Raw genomic sequence first — 19,688 nt, forward strand, 5'->3', positions numbered from 1 at the left:
CTCAATTGGCATACATGTCTCCTTTACATTGCAAAGCTGAGGTTCGAGTCCAGTGCCTGTTTTGCAGCATTTCATGTCATCACCAACAAACAAAATTACAGGGAGAAGAAATACAAGGCTTTCTGGTTGTGTTTTCTTCACTATATACAATGTCTTGCAATGTGTAGTGTTGCTTTTTCAAGGATTCAGCAATCTTTTTCGAAATGCAGCATGCTGTGAATTGGATTGTTATCATGGGATTGACCCCAATGCACTTGGCAGTACACTTCTATCACATACAAATAAGTTTTCTGCCGCCCAGCTTTCCCCATTTTGATCAACTCCACCTTCTTCGGCCGTGGCACCCACCGTACAGCTACCCATCTGATGTGCAGAAAATAATATGGTCCAATTCTCTTCTCTTGACCTCAGCCCTCCAGGTATTCTGATTGTGTCCAAGAACTCTTCCAAATCCTTCTTAATACCTTCACAGACTAGTCTTTGGCCATCACTTCGGTAAGTGCCCACTTTCACAGCTCCAGCTGCAATCAAAATTCGCAAAGCCTTCCTCAAAGCCTATTTTAAGATTTTCCTTGTCTATCTCGTCTAGATGATGCCTGAAGTGACCATCCCTCTTCACTTCTCTTGAACCTTGATCTATAACCATCGCAAAGATGTGGGCAGTTCATGAATACCTCACCATCCTATCCATGAAGTCCAGCCCTGAAGTCCATGGACATGCTGCTGCAAACGAGGCTGGTCCAATAGATGGAGTTTCTAAAATGCTAGTGTGTTTGGGCTCTGCTGAGACTGCCTTGTGCATGGAAGTGACAATTCCTCCCTCGGATACTTTTCCTTCGAGACAAGATATATGCTCTGGAAAGTGTCCCCGGACGGGGGGGTAGCTCCACACGCAGAAATGATTACTTCGGACACAATTTGCAGCTTTCTGGTGACATTTGCATTCAAAGCTCTAGCTACAACTCCCAAGCATTTCCTTTTGTATCGGTCTTCTCCAATATGAATTTCTCAGCTCTGCATCCTGATAGGATCACAGCACCGCCATGTGGAATCGGTCCCTTTCTTCTCTCCTGTTCTACACTCATAGCAGCAAGAACCACAATAATGATCCTCCGTACAATTCCTTGGCACAAATCCAACTTTCAAACCAAGTTTCTGACATCCTCTCCGAAGAATTTGATTTTGAAATCCTTTCTCGGCGCAATGCTCTGTAACACCAATCCTCTTGCACACTGCATCCATGGCATATTGATATTCAGGACTCCCATATAGTGGAATCATGTGATCAACAGACCATTCTCCGAGAACAGAATCAGGTGTCTTTATGCATGCAGACCAGTTTACAGCAGAACCTCCACCCACTGTTGATCCGGCCAAAATCATAGTTTCCCCGTCGACAGCTGATAGAAATCCACCAGACTCGTATAGCTCAGACATGGAAGGCCCTTCAAGTGAAGAGTAATCTTCTGGCACGGAATAGTTCCCTTTATCTAGGACAAGTACTTTCTTGCCTGAGCTTGCGAGGGCTGAAGCTGCAATCCCTCCACCGCAACCGGATCCAACAACCACAACATCACATTTGACCTTGCAGGTGTTGTGTTCCGGATCTTCCATGACTTGGAGGCCTTTTTGGATGAGTTACTGGACAAGGGTTGAGTCATTCTGATGTGCAGCAGTTTCTGTGATTCTCCTTTGGAGAGGTCTTTCCTCAGGTTTTTTCAACTTCTCTCTGGTATCTACTTGATATCCAATTGCTTCCCATGCTTTGTTTTCCGATGTCATCAGTCTTCGACAGAGGAAGAGATTAAAAATAGAAAAAAATTATGTACAAGTTAAGAAATTAAAAAAAAATGGTGTATATATAAGTACGTATAGCTCTTGCATGCATGATATGTCCCAGACTGAAGATTCAGATTTCAAGATCAGATCAAGTCAAAGAAGCAAAACTCAGTTCATATCCTTGTTAAACTCCGCCCATCGCGGTGTGTTAATTAGAGATCTCCGAACTTGAGACTTGTTCAGGACTGGTTTTTAAATTAAATCAAGCAAGAGTTAATTGATTAAAAATTTAAAGGGTTAACTTGCAATCCAATTAAAACTTAGTTTGTTTGTTTTATTTTAAACGTTGTTATTATTTTTTTTTTAAATAATTTATTGAAATATTATCATTTTAGTTTAATAATTTTTTTTAATAAAATTCATTACATACATGCACATGAGTTTGATCACCACAAAAACCACTCTTAATGGTGTCAGGTACTGTTGCCTTGACCATTTCCTAAGAATTTCTTCTCTCCTCTCCGCAGAAATTTCAGAGAACTTGTGAATCAATGGCCATTTCCAATCCAAACAGATGAACCCACAAAGCAGAAGTGTACCCAATCTGCAAGACAGAAACTTCAAAACCAATCTCACGAAGAGCACTGCTTCTGGCACCCCGCTTTTTACCATCAACTCTGCTACCTGTATTTCATTAATCATCAAAATTTATGAAAAATAAGCATTAATTAACAATTCGACAAACTGACATGCACATGTTTTTTGAATGCATTGGAAACGTCATTGTTGAAATTAAGGAAAGTGAATTTGAGAGACTGATCTTATCAGGTACGGGAGACTGAGACCCAGAAGCTTTGTAGAAAGAACGAATAGCCTCCTGCTTATCAACAGGGATTTCCTCGCTAAAGCTGGGTACAGGCAATGGAGGAATGAGAGTTTCACAAAAGGCATCTAATGATTGCATCTGTCCTGAAGAGAATCCATGACCATATGCATTGCTTAGTACTTTCCTGTTCCCTCCTCTTAATAGTGGATGGCAGTTCTGATTTTGCTCCATGCAGCTTTCTCTTGCCTGTTCCCTCTTCCCAACATTTGCCCATTTATTAGGTGCTCATTTATTCACGATGCCTCTTGATAAACCATATTATCAGAACTAAAAAATCAATAATTTTATGCCTTGACCTGGCCTTCAAGCCCATGGAATAAGATAGGATTTCATCAAGAATCTTGATGAAATGATTTTTTAGTTTTGATAATATGGTTTTTTTTTTTTCAGTGAAATGATTGATGAATTATGTTTAATATTTATAAATGGCCCCCTCTTTAGAGTGTTGGGACTCTTAATAATTAAATCAATATTTAAGAGAAAATTATTCTTTTTTAAAGAAAGCTTTAGAAATAGATATATTTTATTTGTAATGGAAAAAAATTCAACCTGCCTTGGCAGAAGTTACCTTGGTCCTTTTTTATTGCTCTTGAGGTCCCTGTTTTTCATGGAAGGGAAAAAGTTTACATATCCGGCCAATATATATTTATGTCTTATCAGAGTAAAATATTTCTGACTTATAAGAGTAAAATATCCTAACTCATTAGAGCAAAATATCTTTGACTGTGGATCTGGCGGTTCATGAGATCCACACACGCCTAGGCTCAATACTTGACTGAGCTTGGAGATGGTAAGTTTGGCAATTCGTCAGACCTACACACGTTTATGTTCAACGCTTGGATGAGTCCAGAGATGGCGTGTCTAGTAGTGGATCTGGTTGTTTGCCAAACCCACACATGTTTGGGCTTAGCACTTGGCTGAGCTTAGGGATGGTGGGCCTGACGGTTCACCAGACCCATATATATCTTGACTTAACACTTGGCTAAACCTAGAGATAATGAATTATTACCTTAAACTTTGTTCATTTGTTCAGAAAGGAGGACTTATAAAAAACAAAAAAAATATTAATGATTACCTCTGGAAAATGAAAGGTTCTTAGACAATGCAAAATACGAATCATGAGAGAATTGAATGTAAAATATTCAATATAATATCACAAAAAAGAGATATATTGTTATTTGTTATAAAACCCATCACTATATTCGAGCGAAAACATGATTGTTTTTTTTTTAAATCATTCATTTGAATTGATATTTGATGTAGGTTTTTTTGTGTCTGTCTCAACTAAGAAGACTTTGTAACTTAAGATTGGAGTTTTAAGTTAATTGGTTTGAACTCAAGAGTTCTAAGTTAACCGGTTCTAACTCTGGATTTAATCTTAGATCTACTCGTGTGATTCTAAATTTGTATTACAAAGTTACACGAGTATTGATATGATTAAATCCACTTCACATAAACACTAGTTTAGTTGAGGAAGTAATCAAATAATTAAAACAATTTAAATGTAAAGTTAACTCAATAATTTAGAAAACAAATACTTATATTTACAAAACTCTGATTACATCCATGAATTGGAACTCCTGGATAATATAACATCTTTTTAGTATTTTTGCTTTATAGAATTGAAATTACAAGCCTACATATTACAAAGGAAATTGCAAGCTTACTTGACTATCATTTATATAGTTATCACCTACTATTTTATTGCCTACAAAATTATCGTTTACAAGTTATCGCCTACTGGTTTCAGGTTTGAAAGATCACGACAACTTGATAAAACTGCAATGCAATGATTTGATTTTTTGTTGAGTTGTCCGTGTTCCTTTATCTTCTTTGTCATATGCCTTAGTTAAGTTATATCAATTGCCAATAACCTTTCATTTTCTGTATATCAACTGCTTATAACTTCTATATATCTTTAAGAGTTTTTTCCATGATCTTATAGTAACAAAAGTTATTGTTGCCTTTTACTTTCCGTGGTATATTATAACGGCTCACGTTCTGTTTATGTACATGTTCTTTATATATATATATGTTCTTTTTCTTCAAGTTTCTCTTGGTTATTTAATTATCAGATAATTATCTTTTAACCTTATTTACATCCCATAAAATTTATGGTATAGCAATCAGTTTAGATGAGTATGTAAACATTGAATTTTAGGTTAAATTGTTATCCTTAATGTAGGGTTTCTATTATTCCAAGGCTATATATGCTTTAACTAACAGGTAAAAAGCATGGAAAATGCATCAAGTGCATAATACAAAAGAATAAAAATAGAAAAAGTCTCATTTACATTAAAGAGAAATTATTAATTATATTAGAAGTTATAGAGTGAAGTTGTTTGACTTTGTATTTTTATTTGCGTTTGAGTGCATTGGTATGAAAAAACATCAATTAATGTTTTTTTTTTATAGTATTTTTCAATAGTTTTGATATACTGATGTTAAACATAAAAAAATCTGACAGAATTATTTTCATGTATTTTTAAGCGAATAACACTTTTGATAAACATCTTACATCACAATACTAAACACACACTTTTATTCTTAAAGGTGTTCATGGATATAGTTTGATCGGTTTTGGATCTATAATTAGATCAAACCCAACTTCTGATATTTTACAAGTTATAAATTCGACCCATTTAATTTTTTTTAACCCAAGTGGGTTGAATATATTGAATTGAACTAAATTTTTTATATATGGATATTAGAGATATTCATGAACGGGATTTATATTGCTAATTTTCATGGATCCATATTTCGAGATAGACTTATAGCATGGACTATATATGTCATGGAACCTTCTTAGAACTAATTTTCATACCTTGAACCACCATTAAATTCTAGTTATCTTATCTTTCCTACGATGAAAAGATAAATATTTTTTATTATGTTAAAGAAATTTAATTGGAACCCCACTAACAAGAACTTCAGAGTCAAAACATTTCTAAATAAAATAAAATAAAATAAATTCTCAATCCATAAACTATCAAATATAAAGATAAAAAGAGTATAAAATATATGGATTAGGTTTAACTGAATTTTAAAAATTTCAATCCGTCATCCGATCTGTCATATCTATTTTTTAGATTTCTTAATCCATTATTATAGATAATAGGTCAAGAAAAAAAAATTAAAATAAAAAAAATTAAAATTTTTTTAAATACAAAAACAAAAAATTCCTTGCGTTCGCAAATGATATCCATCCATTTTAGAGCGTGTTTGAGAGTGTGGTTGCAGTTGCTTTTAAAATTGTTTTTTACTCAGAAATGCATTAAAATAATATATATATTTTTTAAAAATTATTTTTGATATCAGCATATTAAAATGAACTGAAAACACTAAAAAAATATTAATATAAAGTAAAGAAAAAAATAAATTTTTTTTAAATATTTTCTAAAATATTTTTTTTTTTAAAAACGGTGCGCTAGACCTTAGAGTCGGATGATGCATCAATGAGAGAGGAATTCTGAGTAATAATAAATGGCACGGTGGAGTTAATTTGGTGGTGGCTCTTATTTTGTAAACGATTCTCATGAGTTAGTTGCGGATCTGACAGGCTACGTGGATAGCCTCCTTTCCATATAGGAATTTGGAGTCATACAAGGCACGGTGGAGTTTGGTGGTGGTTCTTACGTCATGGCTACTGATCAGCAGGGAGTACGAGGCGCTATATTAAATGTGCCAGTTCATTGAGCCTGATTCATACCAAGAAATATTTTTTATTCATGATAGCTCTACGATGGATGCTTTTCAAAAGTTAAAATATTTTCTAGACTATCTTTATTATTAAATCAAGATCCTCACCGATTGATTCTTGTATAGATATAATCTTGAAAAGAATTTCTGCAAATACACGGTTTTCCTGTCTTTACTGTTTTTGTCTCGTCTCTTCTACCAACAGACAGACAGAGTATCAATCATGTTTTCTTGAGTCACCAATGATCTGATTCCATTCACCGACCCCTGGTAGATTAGGAACCAAAACATTCTAGTTTTTGTAATGGTTAAAGTAAGAAATGCCCACTTCCAGTCTGAAACAACATCTGTGATTTCGTTTGTCCTAAAAGATTCAGCTTTAGCTCCATTGCAATGAGCCAAGCAAGCAGCTTTACCATATCTGATGCCTTTTTTCTTTGATCTTAACCAAGGTTTCACGTACAACAATCAAGCACTGAACCATCAAACCATCTCTACGGACCTGTTTAATCATATAGAAAACCATACTTTTGACACAGAATCTCTTCAACTTTAATCAATTTGAAAGTGGGACACATTAAAATACTATTATCACCTTTCCATGTTCTTCCAGGATCTACTGCTAGGGCATTTAAGACCATGACAAGGCTTGCAAATCCACAGCAGGCTGGCTCTGATTGGGTTTGATCGGAAGGTATTAGTTTGAAAAATGAATTCATAGTCTCTCCTTCAAGTGCTTCAATGTCAAACATTTCTTATGCAGAGCCCAAGCCTGTTGGACCAAAAACAAAAAAAGAAAAGGACCGTCATTTCCGTACTATGTTCATTAGAATAGAACCAACCAGGAACCACCATTGCTCTTTCTGACTTTCCTGGCCAGATATTTCTTACACAACTTGGCATACAAGGCAAGATGAGCTGCGTGCCATTGGCATTTCTTCAACTACTAGTTCCCCGCTATTTGGTATTTGTTTCCATTAAGGTTTTGAATGGCATTCGGAATAATGCCAGACTTGTTAAAAATGCCGAGGGGAATCTCCAAACGCTGCTGCATGGCTATTTACCTTGTGCTCTGTGGGACGTTTTCTGTAATTTGTGTGTGTGGAAGTAGTGAGGCTTTAGTTGAGACTTGACATGATAATGAATGCACTTTTGGAGAAGAAAATATTGATTTTTGAACTACTTTCTCGAGCTCATTGGGACAACTCAGCCTCCTGTCTTAGCGAGACTGAACGCAATCTAGTACATGCAAGACTTTTGAATGATTAGCGACCCAACGAAAAACGACTCTGAAAACTCAGCATATACTCCACAAGAGCAGTCATACCTTTAATCGGTTAGCATGGTAGTTGATTCAGTTTTGAACAGGATTCAGTCCATGAAAGATGATCCTTGCCACTTACCTCAAGCTCTAGATCCATCAGGAACACTTAAAGCTTGCCCTACCGAGAGGTTTTCGTCTTTGGGTGACAAATGCAGTTCCTTGGCGAAAGTCATTTCAGTCCTAGGGGTTTTGTGGGTTATAAATCTTCCATGCGTAGGTAAAATCCTGGCTTAAAGATAATGAATTTACAGTAAACAGGTCGGCGCCAAGATCCTCTCTACCTTATTCTCTTGGCATTTTTTGAGGAGGTGGAGCTGAAGCCGTGGAAAAGCTGAAGGAAAATGAATAAAAGTAGGACCTCTCTTGAAGCAGAGTGGGGAGGTGTTCGGTTGAAAAAAGAGCATGTATTTCTTGCAAAAGTCTCTCCTCTTTGATACCAGACCATGTTTCTAGAGGCAAAGCTAGTAGAAGTGCTGTTAAGACATCGTCGCCAGCCGGGACATCCCAATGCGGCTGCTTTGACCACAGCCGCCGCAAATCAGTTTTGTTTGAGATGAAGGAACCAGCACATCAAGCTCTTGCTCACTGACACCATCTACAGCTATCCCAGAAACCAAAGTGATGGCTTGTCATTGTTATCTCTTTCAAGCACTTCACACAAGTTTCCTTACAGCAATACCCTTCCACAGAGCCATGTTTTTGTGCCCCCTGGCAACGTACACTTGCAGCAATGTCCCGCAAGTCATCTCGTTAACCTAGAATTCGCATGTTTCTGCAACAAGAATTTGATGAGGACAAAAATGCCGCTACATGTTTAATAAGGCCAGTCTCCTGCACCAGTTCCAGTGCCTCTTCCTGCCAAAAGGGCGAGTTCAAAATTTTAAGGGCAAGAGCTTAAAAACGGCAGAGCAACACCCTACAAGTTTATGAGGAAGAACCAAAGGAGATGGCTATACAACACCTTGACTGAAAGCCTTCCTTTCTCCTCTAGGCTTAGACTTCAACCACCATCCTCCTGCCTCCGAACTTCTGCAACCACTTGAAGAACTCCCCAAAATCCGACGGGAGTGATGTGAAAACAGCATGGAGAACTTTGTTGATATCTTTCACATCCTCTGACTCTAAGAGAAGAGGAAATCATCCATTAAATACTTTGCAACACCAGCCCAACTCTCACGCTTGCAGCTCTGCTAAAAGGATTAAATTTGTTACAGAAAACAGACAATACAAGTCAGCCAAAATACCAGAATTCTCCAGGCAGGTGCATGCCTGCGACAAACTCATTCTTGCATTTTTCTTTCCTACTCCAGCCATTCACAGATATTTACAGCCACAATGCCTATCAGACAAATATTTTTTGAATAATTTAAGCTGTAGAGTTGGTGAGATTTAATTTTACGATCATTTACTAATAATATAATAATATTAAAGAATAATTTTGATTTAATAATTTAAATTATTAAATGAGACTTTAAAATATTATTTATATTATTTCACAACATTGTAATCTCCATCTTTATCATAATACACTTTTAAATAAATAAAAAAAATTAATACATAACTAAGCAAGGAATAGTTATTTTTTTTTAAAATAAAAAAATTATATTTATAAAATCTAACTCAACTTATAACTCAAGTTAAAACCTACAGTTTTTTTTTTATTTTCACAATCCAATTTGTTTATGAAGTATTTTTTAAATTATTTTTTATTCTAAAAAATATTAAATTGTATAATTTTAATATTTAATTACACGCATTATAAAATAAAAATTAAATCTCATTATATTAGGATAATATTCGAGAATAATATTTTTTTATTGTAAATTTATTTAAAATTATAAAAAAATATTAATTTTTTAAAAATATTTTAACACAAATGCAGCCTATATCATTGATTTGACTAGCAGAGAGTGCTGTTAAATTTTCTCCAGCTCAGACGCTTACCTAACCGTCTCTCTGTCTCTCTGCAGCATCTGTCTTTTTCACTCCAATCAACTATCAAAGCAATTATCTTCTCTTTGCTAATTTTAGTTTTTCTCTCATCAAGAAAACACAAGGTGCAAAAGCTTGAGAAAGCCAAAGCAAGAAAACAGAGGTGGTTCGTAGCCCTGTAAGATAAGAGAGAGATCTGAAGATAAAGTAAGGGAAGAAAGAAAAATGAGTTTCAGGGATGACAGTGAGGATGGAAGGGGAGATATACGGAAACCATTTTTACACACAGGGAGTTGGTACCGTATGAGCTCAAGACAATCTAGCATGATGGGCTCTTCTCAGGCCATTCGTGATAACTCTATCTCTGTCGTTGCTTGCGTCTTGATTGTCGCTTTGGGCCCCATCCAATTCGGTTTCACCGTAAGTAACTTATCCTCAACGTCTAAACACTTCTTCTTTCTTGATTGTTTTTTTTTATGTTGTTTCTTTCTTGTTTGTAGTCTGGTTACTCTTCACCAACTCAAGCTTCAATAATGGCGGATCTTGGACTCACAGTATCCGAGGTTTGGTTTGGTTTGATTTTGAATATGTTGCTGTTGTCTTGTTGTTTAGTTTAGTATGTTTCTGAACTGGGTCTCTAAAACAATTGCTGTTTGTTGGGTTAGTTCTCTTTATTTGGTTCACTGTCAAATGTGGGTGCTATGGTTGGTGCTATAGCCAGTGGTCAAATTGCGGAGTATATTGGACGAAAAGGGGTATGATTGAGATTGATTTATGTTTTTTCTTTGTTGATTATATTGCTTATCTGGGACTTGGATCACTGAATTATTGATTTCTTGCTTGCTTTCTTCTTTTGGTTATTGATTGCAGTCTTTAATGATTGCTGCTATTCCTAATATTATTGGATGGCTAGCTATATCTTTTGCCAAAGTGAGTTATAAATTCTTAGCCATTTCTCGTGTTGACTCTATGCCTATTTAAAATGTTGGTAAGTCATTACAGTAATAAAGGATTGACCTTTTTTTTTTTTTGGATTGAGTAGGATTCTTCATTTCTATATATGGGAAGGTTATTGGAAGGTTTTGGTGTGGGAATTATCTCTTACACGGTAATTTCTCAATGTTTATTTGGTTTTTCAGTTTGGGTTTGTGTTATAATAATGCACGGAATATTAGAGGTTTGTTGCTTGTAGGTGCCTGTGTACATAGCAGAGATAGCACCTCAAAACTTGAGAGGGGCGTTGGGTTCGGTGAATCAGGTTAGCTGCATTTTTTAGCTTATTCATTTCTGGAACTTGTGTTATGTTGGAATATTTAGAATCAGGATTTGATTGCTTTAAAAAATTAATCAAATTTTGGTATTTTGTTTCTAGCTCTCTGTGACGATTGGAATCATGCTTGCTTATCTGCTTGGATTGTTTGTTGAATGGAGAATACTTGCTGTTTTGGGTAATGTTCCAAAAGACTATCTCTGATTTCCATTCCACCAGAGAGATGAAATTCTCATCTTAAATATTGCTCTTCTTGTTCTACCAATCATCATGGTCATATTTTTTTTATAAAAAAGCAGCGGTGGAATGAGTATAATTAATCAAATGATGGTAAATGACCTAACATTTTCTGATGATAATAACTTGATCAACTTCTTTTCAGGGATATTGCCATGTACAATTTTGATACCAGGCCTGTTCTTCATTCCAGAATCTCCTCGTTGGCTGGTAAACTTTATGAAGTGTGCTGTTCTCTTAATGTATCTGAGATATTGATATGTTTATTGATGCAAGTTTCTTGCCGCCTCCTCTCCAAATCAGGCTAAAATGGGCATGACAGAAGATTTTGAATCTTCGTTGCAAGTTCTTCGGGGTTTTGATACTGATATTTCTGTTGAAGTGCATGAAATCAAGGTATTTAGTGTTGTTGAAATAATTTTAACTGCAACAAGTTGCTGTGCTTCTTCATGCGCAGCTTCATTGGATGCAACTTGCAAGTTGTTAGCCAAGGTAGTTTTTTAACTTTGCTAAACTGGCACTGTTTAGAGAGCTATAGCATCAACAAGTAGAAGGACTACAATCCGATTTGCAGAGCTCAAGCGTAAACGATATTGGTTCCCTTTAACGGTAATAATAATGCTGAGAATTCTTTTGTTTTCCCCTCTTCAGTAGACCTTTCTAAAACAAAAACCTAAGTTGTTTTGGTTAATCAATATCTGCACTGCAGGTTGGAATTGGATTACTTGTCCTGCAGCAGCTTAGTGGAATTAATGGCGTTCTATTCTATTCGAGTAACATTTTTGCAACTGCTGGTAAGCACAACCTAGTCCTCCATCTACTCTGAATTCTGGAGCATTTTACCAGGTTCTTTCACCATGGCTCGAGAACCCATAAACCATTTTTCTCTTATTGAAAATAATACTGATATTTTCAGAAAAACTAATAGATTTTATGATTTTAACATATTGATTACATGTGCCATTGTGAGTGTAGAGAATCAATTCAGAAAAACTAGTTGTCCATTGCCATTTAAAGCTTGTGAACACACCTTGTATAGGATCTCTCTCTCTCTCTCTCTCTCTCTGGGAAAATATGGTCATCAGTGGGAAACTAGGAAGTCTATTCTGAAAAGATATGCTAATGTTTCCTGAATTAAGGAGTTGTGGTTGTGCCAGAAAACTAGATTAATCAAAGGATTTATTTGCACATATTACCTTTAAGTTGCTGACAATGTCTGCAATGAAATAATCTCACATTAATAGCCAACTTCTCCCAAGGGGTGCCACTTTTTATGTTTGATATATCAATCCTCATGTTGTATATGCAAATTGCTTTACATAAGTTCCATTTTAATTTTCCTAATCACGCAAGATCAGCTTAGTGTTAAACGGTTCTGATAAATTGCCTTAATTTTGAACAGGGATTAAAAGTAGCAATGTGGCTACAGTTGGGGTTGGTGCCATTCAGGTATAGCTTTTGGAGGACTTGCAAAATGATTTTTTCTTTTTCTGCAGTACAATGTGAATTATCTCGTGTCTCAAGAAGACTTTCTTAGACTGTAGTTGTAACTGGAGGTTTGTGGTGTACAGGTGATTGCAACTGGAGTTACAACATGGTTGGTAGATAGAACAGGTCGCCGGCTTCTGCTTATAGTGAGTCAAAGCAAAACCATAGTTATTATGATTAAAAATTCTTGCTTGGATGAATAGCAATTCAAAGCAATTTCCTTCTATTTTGTCACAGGTCTCCACTTCTGGGATGACTATCAGTCTCCTAATTGTTGCTGTATCGTTTTTTGTGAAGGTAAGTACATGGTGAATTTGTTTGTTCTTTTCTTGATACTACAAGCAAGATTGGCAGTTACCTGGTTATGCGGCAGCATAAGGTTTTTTTGCCCTCCATGTTGTTAATTGATTCAGGGGTTTGTGCCGGAAGACTCTAGTTTGTATAGCATATTGGGGATCTTGTCAGTAGTTGGAGTTGTGGTAAGTAACATTTATACTGCAGTAGCTTCCCAGGTTTTTTTGTCTTTTGTTTTTTAAAAAAACTTGCCAGTTTCTAAATTCCTGGCAAACCAACTTTTTTCAGGCCATGGTAGTTACCTTCTCTTTGGGAATGGGAGCCATCCCGTGGGTAATAATGTCGGAGGTACAGATATTTGATTACTGTTTAATGGCATTACTGCTTTCAAATTTGCCTGTTCTCATCATACTTGACAAGATTTTACTTGCTTTGATGTTTCAAATAAAATTCAATATCTGGCCACATTGCTTTAGATCATCTTGTGTTTTTGCATTATTTGATAACCTTATTGAGGTTCTCCAAACCATGCGATTATTGAATGCCTCATTGTGGGCAAGCTTTCCTGCTTCTTTCATGAAGACTGGGCTGATAGATTAGTGCCTCTGTATCTTGAAAGGATAGCCATGATTCTTGGCCAATAACTGTAATAAATATGTGAATGCAGATTCTTCCGGTCAACATTAAGAGCCTTGCTGGAAGTGTAGCAACACTAGCCAACTGGCTGATCTCCTTTTTGGTCACAATGACTGCAAATTTGCTCTTGGATTGGAGTACCGGAGGTTTGCTTCTCAATCTCTCTGACTAAAAGAAGGATCACCTTCACTGTTATAATAATTTAAACATGTTTCTTATGAACAGGAACTTTTATCATTTACTCGGTTGTGAGTGCTTTTGCTGTGGTATTTGTGAGTATGTGGGTTCCTGAGACGAAAGGAAGAACATTGGAGGAAATTCAAAGCTCCTTCAGATGAGGTTTTCTTGGTTTTTGTTTGTATGAAATCATTCTTTCTTTTTTCCATTGAAAGAAGCCAGTCTTGGCATTTCCCATTTGTATCAATCTTGTTGAATATGCTGACAAATACGATAAAAATCTTCCCAGCAGAAAATGAATTGAGTTATATGGTTAGTGAAATGTTTCTGACCATCATGGCTCAGTGCAGCCTGGAACACAGGTCATACTTCCTTGATGGACCCTAGGACATCTGCCGTTTAGAGACATCCATGATGATATGCTGTGATTTTTGTCTCCATAATTCATCGATGTGGAAAGCAAATTATCTGGACATAGCAGAAGAGAGAAAATTAAGATAAAATTTCCATGTTTAAACTGAATTTTGCTGCACAAAAAGCACATTACCATTGTTTTACAGAGTCAAATATCATGCTACCGTTAGCTTAACATACTGAATGGACATGCATCTAGAGAACTTCAAGAGTTAAGAGCATCAGGTATGCAGTTCATATTCGTTTTGATTCAAGGAATGGCCTCACTAGTTAAGAGATTATCCTCCTAGTTTCTGCATGCGTAAGTTAATGTTGATTGCTGCAATATTCATCTTCCCTTTTTGCGAATTAAATTGTCCAAGACCCATGATTGGATGATCTGCATTTAATCAATGAGTTGACTAAATTAAAAAGAACAAGAAAAAAGAAAGCCTAATTCACACACACACACACACACATGTTGGATTGATTTAGTAACTTTTTAGGTTTATATATATATATATATATAAGGTATTTTTTTTAGAAAATATATTAAAATAATATTTTTTTCTGATATATATTTTTTATTTTAAATTTCAATATATCAAAATTATAAAAAAAATTAAATTAATAGTTTTTTAAATAAAATATATTTCTAAAACACTAGAAGCTATTGCATTTCTAAACATTAACTGAAAGATTCTTATCGTCCCAAATCAGTAATAAATCAGTAATGGAAAAGGAAGATAATTATGTTTAATAACAAAGTTATCAATTAATTTATTTTGATAAATCATGATAATTAAGTTATATATATTTTTTTCAATAAAAGAAATGGAAAGGTGGAAAGCAAAAGAAAAATAGAGAAGAAAGGATAAGAAAATAAAAAGCTGTCATGGATTGGGAGTCCCTTTGATAATACAAAACCATACCAACCATTAGTCAGCTCAGCTAGCAAACACAACCGGAAGGTATCGGTAGCTGTCGAAAATTGACTGGCAGATATGATTATGATTTAAAATGTATATATATTATTACAATTATATATTATATTTATGTACAACACCAAAGTTGTTTATTTGTATTATTTTTTAGTTTAATATTTAAATTTGAGAATCTAGTTGCATATAATAAACCATGTTTAATTTTAAATGATTCTTTTGAGATGCTGTCTAATCTCACTAATCTCACGTTTAAAGATTTTATTGAAACCTTTATTTTTTTACCTTGACATCAACATAAAAAAATAACATTAATTTTATTCTAGATAAACAATTTATTTTTATCAGGGATGATGAAGTTCAACGATTCCTAATTTATTAGGTGGGCCAACTTGATTAAAATTGCACTTTGATTACTAAAAATACATTATAGATTGATCAAAATCTTCAAGAGCACTATCAAATTTGCTCAGAGCTATACTCGATGAAATCCAACCTAAAAAAATTGATGGGGAAACTAGATCTACACCGCTGATTATTCAAGTATATAAACAAAAACGATAAAAAATGATCTAATTTATCATTTTTTGGTTGAGGGGCTAAGCTAATCTAAGACTATTTTATTGTTTTTTGTTCATTTATTTTAAATAATTTTAATTGATGAGTATAATAGTAAGATATATATATATATATATATATATATATATATATATATATATATATATATATATGCTGTGAGACAGTTATTTTATTCATCCTCCAAATTTACTCTTCTTTGTGGCTTTTCTTTCTCCACTTTTAATTCTTGGCTTCCTTCTCTCTCTGTTTTTAGTTTTCTTTAGTTTTTTTTTTGTTCCACATCACCTGCTCCTGATTCACCTCTAGAAAAAGAGAATTAAGACGAAACTATTTCACCAACAGTTCGTGGATGGTGGTGGAGGAATAAGGGCAGGAGGAGAGATTTCCCTTCTCCCTGAACAATAGGAACTCGATTGTCTTTTTCTTAAGCAATGGCCTCAGATACATCACCAATATAAATATAGAATCTCTCATCTGATTAATTTCTAATTCATACAACAAGACAACTTGTGCACCATAAGGAATATCTGCTTGGGATGGATAGGAAGGCTTGCCCTTAACAAACTGTTGATTAAGAAGAATTTGAAGAGAGAAAAGAAGAATAGCAGATTAAGAAAGAACAGAGAGGAAGAGAAAATAGAGAGGGAGAGAGAACAGCAGATGGTATGCAAAATTTATGAATTCTCAATGTTACCTTCTAAGCTTTTACAGTATAATATGCTTCTCTAGCTGAAAAGCATTGAGGCAGTGATCGATTTAGACGCTTGAAGAATACGCAAGAAGGTTGCGGCAGAAGCGAGCAGAATCCTTGCGGAAAACGAGTGCTTGTGGCAAAAGGAGAGGCAGAAGAAGGAAGGGAGTCTCCTTGCGGGAAAAGAGAAGGAAGGTCGAAACAGAAACGAGCAGAACTAGGATTTCTGACTTAAGACTCTGACAGAGATGGTAGGAGGAGAGATTCGAGACAAAAGATGAAGCAGGTCGGCATTCAGCAACAGGGAAGGGTCCATTGGGCTTTGTTTATAAATTATTGGGCCGAAAGGCTTAGAGAGTGGATATTAAATTAGGCTGGGCCGATAACAGAATATGGCCCAGCCCTTTTAAACTTGGGAAACTAATTTCCAAGGCAAGAACTATTCTCTAATGAAGTATTTGTGGGTTTAAATTAATTTTCAAATTATTATTTTTTTAATCTAATTGGCTAAAGTCAATATATCTTGAAAGAGTCACAATAACCATTATTTTCATCCCAAAAATTCCTATCCATTGATTTGATTTTAGAATTCAATTCAACAAAGAATCTTTCAAAATAATATAATAAAAGGTAAACCACACAAAAGCAAATGGATGAATGACACTTTTGGTACCACTAAAAAAACATGCTTGAATAGTTGGATTAGCTAACTCTACAAAGTCCCTTTTCTAATTAAGGTGAATTATACTTTCTATAATAGAAAACTAAGGTTTTTTTTTTTGCACTTATTTCCTCCCTTTCTTTTTTTTTTTAATTTTTTTCTTCAATATTTTAAATTTATCTTCATAAATTATTTTAGTTTACTTTTTATGAGGCTACCGCAGTCTTAAACAAATCTCCTGACATTTAATTTGTTCTTTATTCCACATCAGTTTATTTTTGTTATCGTATAATTGAGTAAAAAATAGTTTAAAAACAAAATTTTTAACCTCGGTGGAGTCATCATTTGAATTGTAGACTTGGCGGGTTAAATTTTTTTTAAGTTCATTTTTTATTTATTCAAGGAGTGGCTTTACAAGACTATGCAAGCTAATTTTTATTTCTAAATCCCTGTTTTGGAGGGTAAATTTTACCCCGAGAATGGAAAGTAAAATTTAACTTTGAGAGCAATTTTTCTCACATCCTTTTACCTCAGTACTCACAATAATTTTAATTTTCTCTCATTAATCATCACTAGAAATTTTATTATTTGATATTTCTTTTCAATAATATTTAACCATTCAATTTATTAACCCATCAAATATTTGTAAAAATCAAATTTTACACTCTTACAAAATAATTAATCCTTAATTTTTAACCTTGTATATATCAAGCCCCCTTAGCAATATTCATGTCAAATCACCTTGCATGTGGATGTATGATCTTTCTTCTCTATAAAAATAAATCACAATCATTACAAGCATCTCAAGTCAACTTAAAATAATTAATCTAAAACACCGATTAATCTTATCTCATCACTCATGTCTCAGGGACGACAACGCGAATCTCTTTTTAACGAAAGTTGCTTAATTGTTTCCAGATAAGTGACCATACAACATAATATAGGTAAAGGTATTGGCATTTTCTTTTGCCTCTGGACGACAGCTTTCTGGGGAAAACACAGGGCGTTGTTTCTCTCTTATCCTCTTTGTTAAGGTTATCCTCCCTCCATCCATCCATCCATCCATCGGTTGTGGAAAGGGCAGGTGGAGAGTTTATAACTGTAAGAGAAATTCTCACCTTATATCATGTTTTAGAGCAAGAAGAATAACGCCTCTGTATTTCTTGTTAACAATGAATAAAATCTTGAGTTGTTGCGCGCGGCTCTAACACAAGACCCGATGTGTGAGGAGGAGATTGTTGAGGTGATCCCACACATAGGTTATGGAGGGGGCTAGTGGAGAGTTTGTAAATGTTAAAAGAAAAGTTCTTCACCTTATAAGCTAGCTTTTGAAAGGGAGCTAGATAGGCCAATACCTACTAATTCTTAGCTTGAAACTATAATCTTAAAGCTAGCTCGATCAAAATGAAGAGGCAACGAATAACATAAAGAGAATCCATTATAGTAAGGGCAAACATGGGAGGGATACAGTAAGCAGTCACCAATATATATATACATATATATATGGTGAGTCAACCAGCTTGGTACGTGCATGTTTACAAGCAGGAAATTAAGAGATATTAACTGAGAATTAATGTTTGATGAGAAAGTAATTAAACAGATAAAACAAAGAGAGATCGTAATCCCATTTTCGGTGCTAGCTAATAACACTGCTACTGCTGCTGCTTCTGCCTATTGTCATTTGTAGCGCAATGGATCTTTATTCTATAGCTAGCTTAGTTCATGTATCCTTCAGTTGAGATTAAGATTCTTCACCCTGCATGTAAACAAAGAGATCGGTCATGGACAGAACAGAAGTAGCAATGCAGAATCATCAGTACGAACATTCTAGTTCAAACATTAATTCTCGTGTTATGAAGTAGCAATTAGATGAAAATAATTAGATTCTTCAGATAATTTAATATTTTATAGGTGTGTGTGTGTGTGTGTGTGTTAATTGATGTACCTTTGTGCTTGATCATCATTGCAATGGTAGCTCTTGTTGCTAGCTCCAGATCTTCTAGTGTAGTTGGGCAAAGGGATTTCACCAGCTTCAATCTGCTGGACGTCTTCAACAAGCATCTGATAATGCTTCTTCACTTCCTCCACTGTTTTTCCAACAGCCCTGGCAAGATTGTGCCAGCGATCAGGAGATTCTTGATCATAGATGGCCAAGGCATTTTCGAACAGTTTGTTTTGCTTTGAAGTCCAATTACTAGAACCTGAAGCCATGAAGAGATTAAATGCTATAACGAATTAACTAGATATATATGCGACTGTTTTAGAGAAGGTGGAGTGTGAGCAAACAGTGTGCTAGGTGCAGGTCTTTATATAGGAGCTGGGCTGGTAGAAAAAGGGTTAATAAAACTTTTGGTATTGTGACAGAGACTGTTTTTTGTTTAATTATGGAGAAAAAATCATTTAATTAGCTAAATAATTGTTGTTTTTTTTTGTACTAAACCCCACATATAATTATGTTTCAAACTTTGATTTTGTAGAAGATAAATAACATGTTTTTTATTCATGAAAACTTATTTTTCATTTATTTTAAATGCAAAAATCCATCTCACATCAACACATATTTTTTAAATCTTACTTTTTTAAAATCACAATTAAAAGTATTTTTTTTTTATTAAATCTAGTTTTTTTTTTTAAATTATAATCCTCAAAGCTATCACAATGACAAACACAAATCAAATTATGGTCGGCTAATTAAGGAGTT

At 34.7% G+C, this 19,688-nt stretch overlaps 2 protein-coding genes and 1 pseudogene across 2 annotated transcripts; 1 reads left to right on the forward strand and 2 right to left on the reverse strand.

Annotated features, from left to right (window-relative positions):
* Positions 1–5: 5 nt before the first annotated feature.
* LOC18096568 (long-chain-alcohol oxidase FAO2-like) lies at positions 6–2,836 on the reverse strand (annotated as a pseudogene).
* Positions 2,837–9,607: 6,771 nt separating this feature from the next.
* On the forward strand, positions 9,608–14,044 carry LOC7461506 (sugar transporter ERD6-like 6). The gene is made up of 18 exons (XM_002301828.4): positions 9,608–10,040; positions 10,121–10,183; positions 10,286–10,375; positions 10,491–10,550; positions 10,663–10,728; positions 10,813–10,878; positions 10,993–11,068; positions 11,273–11,337; positions 11,431–11,523; positions 11,656–11,736; positions 11,837–11,921; positions 12,530–12,576; positions 12,699–12,761; positions 12,853–12,912; positions 13,029–13,094; positions 13,198–13,257; positions 13,577–13,691; positions 13,771–14,044. The coding sequence occupies exons 1-18, from the start codon at positions 9,846–9,848 to the stop codon at positions 13,881–13,883; spliced, it is 1,464 nt and encodes a 487-aa protein (XP_002301864.1). The 5' UTR covers positions 9,608–9,845; the 3' UTR covers positions 13,884–14,044.
* A 4,363-nt stretch (positions 14,045–18,407) lies between these two features.
* On the reverse strand, positions 18,408–19,280 carry LOC7474516 (protein RADIALIS-like 3). The gene is made up of 2 exons (XM_002303091.4): positions 18,933–19,280; positions 18,408–18,743 (listed from the first exon to the last, which is right to left on the reverse strand). The coding sequence occupies exons 1-2, from the start codon at positions 19,196–19,198 to the stop codon at positions 18,719–18,721; spliced, it is 291 nt and encodes a 96-aa protein (XP_002303127.1). The 5' UTR covers positions 19,199–19,280; the 3' UTR covers positions 18,408–18,718.
* Positions 19,281–19,688: the final 408 nt, after the last annotated feature.

The sequence above is a fragment of the Populus trichocarpa genome, chromosome 2 (genome assembly GCF_000002775.5).
Source record: "Populus trichocarpa isolate Nisqually-1 chromosome 2, P.trichocarpa_v4.1, whole genome shotgun sequence".
Lineage (NCBI taxonomy): Eukaryota > Viridiplantae > Streptophyta > Magnoliopsida > Malpighiales > Salicaceae > Populus > Populus trichocarpa.

Coding starts and splice junctions, on each gene's coding strand:
- LOC7461506 (XM_002301828.4), top strand. CDS start 9,846: ATGAGTTTCAGGGATGACAGTGAGGATGGAAGGGGAGATATACGGAAA. Junction 10,041..10,120: donor CCATCCAATTCGGTTTCACC/GTAAGTAACTTA, acceptor TCTTGTTTGTAG/TCTGGTTACTCTTCACCAAC. Junction 11,524..11,655: donor TTGAAGTGCATGAAATCAAG/GTATTTAGTGTT, acceptor GGCACTGTTTAG/AGAGCTATAGCATCAACAAG.
- LOC7474516 (XM_002303091.4), bottom strand. CDS start 19,198: ATGGCTTCAGGTTCTAGTAATTGGACTTCAAAGCAAAACAAACTGTTC. Junction 18,744..18,932: donor AATGATGATCAAGCACAAAG/GTACATCAATTA, acceptor GTTTACATGCAG/GGTGAAGAATCTTAATCTCA.